Raw genomic sequence first — 9799 nt, 5'->3', positions numbered from 1 at the left:
GGGGGGGGGGGGGGGGGGGGGGTGTGCGTAGAGTGGGTGGAAACCGAGGTTTCATTAGGAGAAATGAAAGGATATCAAAGGGCATACAAAAAAGAAAAAAAAGAAAAAAGAAGAATAAGGGCAGTCCCAAACAACAACCTACAAATAGTTAATGCTTGATAAATGGTTGCATATAACGTCATTGAGTGTAGCATAGTTTCCAGAAACTTAAGGAAGAATCTTTCCATCTCGTCGGTGAACAGAACAGTCTTAAATGACATTTTTACATTGATACTTTTTTGTTGTTCAGTTGTATGTGGCAACATGTTCACGTGCTCGAGATGTTGATGATAGTTATGTAGCTTGGGGCCACTCAACCCTTGTTGGACCGGTAAGTCGATGCTGTAGTCCAGCTTTGTTATTCACTTATATCATGCAACTTAAGCCATTATATTTTTGAGTTTCGAAAGTCCACATCTCAACTCTAGTCATGGTATAATGCATGTTGCAGTTTGGGGAAGTGTTGGCTACAACTGAACATGATGAAGCAATAATCATATCTGAGATTGATTATTCGCTTATTGAGCTTCGAAGGTGATCTTTCTTTCAGACATTTTAAGAAGTGTTTTTCATTCATTATTCAACTCTCTCTCATTATGCTAAAACCATTCAGGACTAACCTACCACTTCTGAAGCAAAAACGTGGAGATCTTTACCAGTTGGTAGATGTTCAGAGGCTGAAATCCGAATGAAAGGTGCAACGACTGCTTTGAACACTCTTTTGCTTAAAATTTTACGGATTAGAATAAACTTTCTGCTACTGCACAATCCCTACTTGTTTCGAAATACTTCCACTACAGACTACGACTGTAGGTGCTGTACTGCTGCGGATTTGTGTGAACAGGCACCTCCCTCTTAAATTTCCATTGTGCTGATGAGTAACGCTCCATATCTGTATGTTTTATATAACTCATTAAGGTTCAGAAGTTGGCAATGGCATAAAAATTAATAAAGGCTTACGTAGGACCAATATTACCCTCCGTTCTAAATGCAAAATGGGGTTGAAAAGGAAAAAACTATTTTATCCTTACCGTGACAGCTTTACCCCTGTCATTCGTCAAGCCCTTCAACAGAGAGAAAGAAAAAGAAGACATGAGCCAAATGCGCTCAAGTCCATAGTCTTTATTTCTTTGGCTTTTGTTGGGAATAGAGCCTTTCTTTGGACGCTGTCTCCGATCCCAACCCTTTCTTGGGATCTCCACCATCTCCCATCCCTTTTAAGCCAAACTATGGCACCCTTTTTTCCCTTTTTCTTTTTCTTTCTTTCGTTCTCTTTCTTTTTAGAATACTTGTATTTGATCCCTGATTTGTTACTTTCTCAGAGAGAAAGAAAAAAGGAAAATCATCCCACATAGATAAAATGTCGGACCACGTTGTAGAGCCACCAAGAAGTTCTTTTAATCATTTGGGGGGAGGAACGGGGCAGGTTCTAACCCTAGATTCTAGAGTGAACAGAGAGTAAATGGATCACATGGCTACCAAAACTCCATGGTCCCACTACACGATGCCTCAATAAGCGTAACCATGTTAGATCAACTGCAGTATTGATCATTTAGTTCAATAACGTTTTTTGTCTTGCAGGATGCCTTTTTAACTCTCTGAATTTTTATGATTACCTTGAAGGCCAGGGTTTAAATGACAGACAATTCCTTGGGTTGAATTGAATGCAAAAGGAGAAACTTGACTAAAGTGATGTTGAATCTAACAAATAACAGCTAATGCAGGTGCTCATCGATTCCTTCAATTTGATTAATATGAACTCTGATTATCTTTGTCTGTTGAGACTAATCTCTGTTTCAACATATCAACAAAAAGACTTTGCAATCCTAGGGTGGCCCACTAAAGCGTATGGAAACCCAAAGGGGATGAGCATCATGGCCCTTGGAATTTAGTATTCACCTGGTTGTTTTCTAAACCTTTATTCCTTGTTTTGTTTTCACTTTTATAATTATCTTATGTCATGTTTGATTTCATTTGATATTTTGTTTTTGAAAATGGTGCTTCTTTTCTCCCCATTTCTTTACCATTGTTTTCATCTTTCTCAAGAAACCCTTTGATTTTTTAGTCAAATTTCAAGGAAAAAAAAAAACAAGTTTCTAAAAACTACTTTCTTTAGTTTTCAAAACTTAGTTTAGATTTTTTTTTCAAATTTTTCTAAAAAGCAACAACAAAACAAAGAAATTCATGAATGAGAATAGTGTTTATACACAATTTAAAAAAAAAATTTAAAAAAAAATCAAATGTTTAACAAATGGGCTTTAAGTATTTCATTTTACTTTTTTTTGCTGTAAAGTTTGTTTATTATTTTTAATAGATGGTTTTTAAGGAGAGTAGATGAGACTTTTGAAGAATGCAGGGTTGAGATCAAAACTAAGTTCCTACGGAAAACTCAATAACAGAATAACAAAGTTTTAGAGATTAAATTTAAAAACTTATTTTTTTTTCAACGTTTTTGCACCCCAAAAGGGAGAAAAATACAAAAAAAAAATTATATTTCTATGACTTTAAGGTTTGTTTTGCTGGAATCTTAAGGTTTGTTTCTTAGGAATGTTAGATGTCTGGCAGTCAAGGATTTTTACACTCCCACTCTAATGTCATCATGGTCTTGTCTTTTCCTTATCTTTCGTTTTTTTTTTTCCTCTTTTCTCTTTCTTTCGATGAGAGAGTTGCATCTAAACTAACCAGTCTAATAGGACAACTATTTGACCTTATGATGTTTTGGTTGACATCTAATTTGATTAGATTGTACTTTGATGTAGTTCAAACCATTTCCTTTACCATTTCCTTATGGTTTGAATGGCATAAAAGTACAATGTAATCAAACCATGTTAATACTTTTTAAAAAAAATACTTCCAGAAGTTTGAAATAAAGTACCTTAGTATATAAACAAAAATTGTTAATAATTGTTAATAGCATTTTTCAGAAGTTCTTCCAAAATTTTAAAAGTTTCACTAATATCCTTACCTGAAACTATTTATTTACACTTTTTAGATCCCTTTTCTCTTCCATTTACTCTCTTTTATTTACTTCATTTCACACTTTCTTAATCTCCTTTCATTTGTCAATCTCTAAAACTTTTTTATTCTTTTTTTCTCTCCCTTAAATATCCCGACTTCAATTAAATAGGAGTGTTCACTTTGTTTAGGCAGGCTCAAACATAAGTATAATAAATTTTTTTTAGTTAGAGAACAATTTTATATACAACTTCACATAGATACTCTCATTTATCTTGATTTTTCTAATTTTTACACTAATTTTCTCAGCAACCAACCTAACCCAAAACTTGAATGTAAATTATAAAATTCCACAAAATCAAAATCTCCTCTCCAAAATTGGTAAAATAGAAAGAGGCAACAAATAAGTATCCTTTTGTATCATGAGAAACCTTTTTATTCGGTCACAACAAATAGATTAATTTAAAATGCAAAATGAGTTAAAAAAAGTGTTCATTGTTACGTATTTGGTAACACATGTTTTCTTTTTCTCTTTCACGGATTGTTCTCAAAATTATTACTTAAAGTTCAACGTCTCTCTTTGTATATTAAGCTCAAACAATGCATTAGCTCACACTTAACTACGTATGTTAAACTTTGTTAAAATACTTAAATCCTGAGGGAAAAGGGCCCTATCTCTATTCTTCTTGCTATAGCCTATATTCCTTGATTGAAGAGGATAGTTTTAGATATTGGAGAATGGAAGAAAGGGAGTAAGAAGGTGTTGAAGAAGAGAGGGAACATAGGAAGTGTTTCATAAATTGAATTAGATGAGAGAGAAAAATTGGAAGAAGAGAAGAAGGTGATGAGATGTGGATAAAATGTTTTTGTTCGAATATTTTTTAATTTTTTAGAAGGTTAAAAGTAATACATGAACATTAAGAACTCAGCTGAAGTTGTGGGTCTCACATTTGCGACCTCTATTGCATTATCATTCAATTTGGGGCAAGGGACCTGCTGGGTGTCTGCAGGACAATATATTATTTGGTCTCTTTTAACCCATATTTGGTAGCCCTCCCCCTTCACAGGCAAGGACTGCCATTAATTGCACATGTCCTCTCCTATGTTCATTTCTCTCTTATGTTAAAACATTTCTTTTGGGATTATTGTTTAGCTTTCTGTCTGAAACAGCATCCACATTTGCCATTTCTCCTTTTACTTTCAGCAACCAAAAATGGCCATTAGAAACAAACCCAATCTAGAACTGAAGCGGGGAGACCCGTTGATGGTGCAGCTTTCTTTCTGTGCTGCCCCTCTTTTCTTTTTCTTCTTGTCTTCAGATGATTTAACATTTTGCAAACAGATATGGAAATCATGTGCCTTTGGCAAGGATTATGGGGACACCCATCCTTTCCCACTTGTGTGGTGGGTTTTGTTTTGTGTTTTTTGCAGTTTGGGGTCTGAACTTCCTTTAATTTAATCTAATGACCCTGAATTTCCTTCCTTTTCAGCTGTGCTTAATCATAGATGCTTACTTTCCTCAATGCAATAAGGGCTTACATTACAATTACCTTCCTACTTTACCTTTTTGGACCATTGGGGTTGGGACTCATTAGTATAGTCTGTATTCACATTTCTGGCTTCTTTAGTAACAGTTTTGCTTACTCATTCCCTTACTTTAGTAAACTATAGCTTTTACAGCCTTTTTTGTTTAACCCTATGTCTTTATATTCTGAAATGTTTTCCTTTGGTCCCTCTAGTTTATTAAAAGCTAATTTTATTCTTGTTTTTGTCCTTGAATTTTGATTAGGTTGTATTTAACGTAAATGTCACGTTACATTAGCTACAAATACGTGTTCTTTTAACCGTTTACGGAGATCCAAATGAAATGGGAATAGAAGCTGAAAGGGACAAGCGAAGGCAAGAACTTTTCTTTTCCTAAAATTCGTATCAACAAAAGTTTCAAAATATATATCAAAGAGAATGTAGATTGAAATGAATAAAGTTATTAGTAAATAACAAAAGCTAGAAACAAAATTCCACTTTTATATTTATGGAAAATGTGAATGGTACAGGGAAAATGCAAAAGAACGAGGTGGCTTGGATTGATGATGAAGTTGACATCTTCGAGCTTCCTTTCTCAAATTTTCATTTGAGCTCAGAGGTACAAATCTCTACTTGTTTATTAAGGTTTAGTGGCGACCTAACAAATTTCCTATAGGATTCAATGTGTTTGGTTGACTAGTTTTAGTTTTTATTTGTTGAGTATTCTACATATCTTCAAGGGAGTGTTAATTACTAACAATTTAGGCCGAGTTCATGCTATAGGGTGAAGTATGCAGCTCTCCTATCTCCTTGTTTGAGGTGGGTAGCTTGCTATCATTAGAAATTTGGACATGTCGATAAGGCCAACAACACTGGGGGATAAACGAATTTTAATATCTGACCTCTCGGGTGGTGAAATACACATCTTGATGAACTAATGATTATTAGGTCATGTACGAACAAAGATGTCTTTCAATTGTTAAGAAATTATGTTTAAATAGTTGTATACTGGTTTCATCTAATTTGTTATGGATTTCATCTGATTTTGTTATGGATTTCATCTGATTTGTTACAGTGAATATAGCTCTATTTTAAATTGTATTTCACTGTCTACCGCAAGAATATCATATCACAAATGTGTCTATTAGAATGGAAACATGTTTTTTTTTTTTTAAACAAAAAAAAATAATTGAGTTCACTTATTTATTAAATTAAAGGGATTAAAATTTCAATTTTAGCCTCGGATGTCAATTAAAAGGGATTAAATAAATAAATAATTCACCCGTTATTACAGCGATGAAAAGCCTGATCAACGCGTCAGAAAATGGAAATCGTAGGGGGAGAATAAAGCGTTATAGTTGTATACAAAAGGGAAGGGGCAAAATGGAGAATTTGATAATGCCACGTCAGGGAATTGAGAAATTGAAAAATTAAAAGTACCCGCGTGGGGATCCTATAAAGCCTCTCTTTCCTGTTCTATCTTCCACCTTCAGCTCTGCCTTCGAAGCGTGCTCTCTTCCTTCTCATTAGCTCCCTTCCCTTTCTCCTCTCTCTACTTTCTCTCTCTAGAATCTAAAATTAAAGAACCGCCACAATCAATTGCTTGTTAATCTACATTGCTTTTCTGTTCATCTTCGATTCAGCAAACTTCCAGAGAATTTTGAGGGAGAGTGGAAAAGTAGTATTGATTCAATTACGTGTAATTGGTTTTCTTTTCCAACAGTTTCTGTCACCTTCCATGGCAGCTTTTGGACCTCCAGAAGGAGACAAGAAAGAGTTGAAACACGGCCCCGAACCCTACTTCTTGTGTGCTATGCTGTGACGGAGTTTTCCGCCATTGTCGTTTTCTCTCCTTCCTTTCATCATCGTTTTGTTTCTCATTCCTGATTGGATTTTCATTTTCATTATCATTTTTCTTTCCTGCTGTTTCTTTCGAATCATGAGCGGGCAGGAAGTTAGGGCCAGAGGTGAGAGATTTAGGGATGGAGGAGGTATTGTACAGTCCTTCTCTTCGAGTTTGCTTGATGAAATCTACCGTTCCATTGACGATGGAGGGGATAAGAGAAGTGGAGAATTGAAGTTTTACAGACAGAAGGTGTTGAAGAAACAAGGTAAAATGATCGGGAAAGCGCAGAGTGATGTTGAAGATGAGGAGATCGCGAGTCTTCATCGTGCTTTGCTGATAGAGAGGTGGATCGAGAAGAAGGTTGCTGAAAAGGTGAGCGCTCAAAGGAGACGTTCTCTGACGGAAGCTGAGATAAAATTTCAGTTGTACCAGCAGGAGCGGGAAGAGGACGTTCTGTTCTTCAGTTCAACTTCGAGCTCTTCCGATTCGAGTTTCGGCGGATTTTCATCTTCGGATACTGAATCAATGTATGGTTCGAAATCCTTGACGCCGTCTTGTTTCGCAAAGTTCAGACCAAAGCCGGTTCGGACCAGCGTCTCCGCTCCACCGCCGGAGAAGACGGAGGAAAAGCAGAGACAGAGCAGAGAGAAGCCACCGGCTAAACAGATCAATCAATTCGTTGAAAACAATGAAAAATCTCGAGGTTTCGACGAGAGCGCTATGATTAAGTCGAAATCGAGGGCGTTGAAGATATACAGTAATTTAAAGAAGGTGAAGCAACCGATTTCACCAGGAGGACGCCTCTCAAGTTTTCTCAATTCAATCTTCACCGCAGGAACTCCGAAGAAGACAGGAAACTCCGTTACGTCAACCGGAGTCTCTGAAGATCATAACTCAGAAAGAAAGTCAAAATCCGGCCAAACTTCGACTTGCTCTTCGGCTGCATCGTTTTCAAGATCATGTTTGAGCAAAAATTCGCCATGCTCTAGCGAAAAATTGCGCAATGCTGACACGAGAACGGTTCGATTTTATCCGGTGAGTACAATCGTAGACGAATACAGTAGACCTTGCGGACACAAATCCTTGTGCGAAGAACAGCCTAAATTCGAAGTCAAGAACAAGGCCGAGACCGCAGAAGCAACAGCAGCAGTCAGGAAAATTGTAACAGATTACCAGCAAATCAGGAAGAAGAACGATTTCCTGATTAGAAAATTCCACCATCCTGACAATGATCTCTACGAAGAAGAACAAGAAGAAGACGATACAGCAAGTTGTTCGAGTTCAGATCTGTTTGAACTAGATCACCTGACGGTAATGAGCGGCGATCGGTACCGGGAAGAGCTTCCGGTGTACGAAACAACCACTCGCATGGATACAAATCGGGCCATCCGCCATTGCAAATTAAGTTAGTTCCATTTGTAATAGGTAATATAATTCAGCCATAAATTTTGTTATAGTAATGCGTTTGTTCTTACTTGATTGAGGAATCTTTTTCGTTCAGGATTAAATTAAGTGTGGAAAGGGTAATTTTGATCATACTCGGTTGAGGGATTTGGGAAATGGATTGGAAATGTAGAAAGAAAAGGAAAGACAGAGGAGGAAAGCGTGGATGGAAACGCTAATTTCTTCTTCTTCTTCTTCTTTTTTTTTTTTTTTATTATTTATTTTGATGGGAAAATTTTTTTTTTTAAAAAAAAAGATTCTGAGAGACAAAGAAAGAGAATGTGATGGTTAAGGCAAAGGCAAATCTTCATCCCCATGGGAACAGAGAAAGTGAATTTATTTTTAATTTAATTTAATTTTTTTTTATGGTGTTTAAATTTTGTCTTCAATTTCTAATGTGTTGGCCCCTCTTGCTTTTTCCTTCCCCTTCCCAATCAAACATCTTCTCTTTCTTTCCCCTTTTTCTTTTCCTTTTTTCCCCAAAAAATAAAACATACCAATATTACCCTCTCTTCTAAAAAAATATATTTAATTTTACACACCAAACCTATTTATTTTATATTAAAGTATACCAAATATTCCTATGGGTAGGGTATAAACCCCTTATTATTATTATTATTTATTTTTAATTTTAATATCTAAACTTTATAACTTTTATATTAAATGATTTAATTTGAAATTTTAATTATAATCCTCCAATTTTGGTAAATATTTTATCTAATCCTTTTAGTAATAGTCTTAATCTAAATTTAGTAAATGGTGATTAGCATTACAACATTGGTTTGTAATAATTTACCTTGCCACGTCATTTTCGTTAAGCTTTTTAACTTTTAATTACAATTCTCCAATTTTATTATTATCATATTTTATCTCTAAACTTAGTTTTTACTATAAAAATAAAAAACAATCGATTAATATTTAATAAATAAGAATATCATTTTACTCTCCCTAATTTTTATTAAATTTTAGTATTAGTAATTTCAATAATTGAATTTAATCTCTATATTTTTAAAAAAAAATTTAAATTGGGTTGTTTCATAATAATAATATAAATATTTTTTAAAATTTTAAAAAGAACACCTTTATATTTAAAAGAAACTCTCTAATAAAATTAAGCAAATATTGGTAAGCAACGGGAATAATCTTTTTTTTTCTTTTTTTATAATAACATATTCCAAAAAAATATTCTATTCATAATTTTTTTTTATTGCAATTTACAATATGAAACAAAAAAGCAGGTAGTATTTATTAATTAATTAATTTTTGGAGCATCTAACTAAAAACAGCCTAAAAGAGGGTAGAAAAAAATAAATAAAAAGAGAAAAAAAAACTATATTCCACGTAGGAGGCGGCCATTAATTCATAATAATTATTTAAGCGATTCCATTAATTTAATTTTATTTTATTTAAATGACATAACAACTCCAACTTTATTTTTTATATTTTACTTCAAACAACCGTTTAATTAATTATGTTAAATTATTAGTTTAGTAAATTTTATATTTATTTTCAAAATTATTAATCTGTGAACAATAAATTTATGATAATTTTAAAAAAATAATTTAATAATAAAGTTGCAAATGATTTTTTTAGGTGTGTTTGGGACAAAGACTATGGAAGACTTTTGGTGTTTTAATAGGCATAACCTAATGTTCACAACAAATCTAAAATCATAGGCATCATTATTCATTTCTCGACCCCTTTTCCATTCTTTCATCGGTCAATTTGGCCCACAATTTTAACTTTTATGCTTAACGTTACCGTTTTTTAGTTTCAAATTATTGATCATACTTAATAAATTCATATCAGGATTTAGAGTCTAAATTTGGCACTTAATGGTCTCGACATTCTCCTGTGACCATTGCTTCTAAGAGTTAAAACTATGTCCGATTAAATTAACGACCTTCTGTACATGAAATTATGTTTTAAATATTTATATTTTATTGTTAAATAAAAATAAACTCCCAAAAGAATTAGAAGTATAATATAATA

General features: G+C 33.8%; 2 protein-coding genes across 6 annotated transcripts in view; both read left to right on the top strand.

Annotated features, from left to right (window-relative positions):
- The window catches only part of LOC111443228 (omega-amidase, chloroplastic-like), an 8245-nt gene extending 3353 nt beyond the window's left edge, over positions 1-4892 (top strand). Inside the window, exons 8-13 of one of the 5 annotated variants that reach the window (XR_002710448.1) lie at positions 290-370; positions 491-573; positions 653-734; positions 1663-1763; positions 1855-1941; positions 4784-4892. Coding sequence is in view for 3 of the 5 variants with exons in the window: in XM_023080952.1 (XP_022936720.1) it covers positions 290-370; positions 491-573; positions 653-731 (243 nt within the window). In the remaining 2 variants the exon portion in view is untranslated. Of the gene's footprint in view, positions 1-289; positions 371-490; positions 574-652; positions 953-1620; positions 1640-1662; positions 2099-4783 lie in introns of those variants that run through there. The other 4 variants (XM_023080952.1, XM_023080951.1, XM_023080949.1 and 1 more) reach the window with 4 other exon arrangements.
- Positions 4893-5052: 160 nt separating this feature from the next.
- On the top strand, positions 5053-7995 carry LOC111443225 (protein BIG GRAIN 1-like B). Its single transcript, XM_023080945.1, has 2 exons — positions 5053-5137; positions 6242-7995. Exon 2 carries the CDS (start codon positions 6458-6460, stop codon positions 7772-7774), a length of 1317 nt encoding a protein of 438 aa, XP_022936713.1. The 5' UTR covers positions 5053-5137; positions 6242-6457; the 3' UTR covers positions 7775-7995.
- Positions 7996-9799: the final 1804 nt, after the last annotated feature.

Source organism: Cucurbita moschata, unplaced genomic scaffold (genome assembly GCF_002738365.1).
Source record: "Cucurbita moschata cultivar Rifu unplaced genomic scaffold, Cmos_1.0 Cmo_Scf00005, whole genome shotgun sequence".
Classification (NCBI taxonomy): Eukaryota; Viridiplantae; Streptophyta; class Magnoliopsida; order Cucurbitales; family Cucurbitaceae; genus Cucurbita; species Cucurbita moschata.
The sequence above is the reverse complement of the archived record's forward strand: the minus strand, read 5'-3'. Positions and strand labels throughout refer to the sequence as shown.

Excerpts from the sequence above, each read along its gene's own strand:
- LOC111443225 (XM_023080945.1), top strand. The coding sequence starts at position 6,458 with ATGAGCGGGCAGGAAGTTAGGGCCAGAGGTGAGAGATTTAGGGATGGA.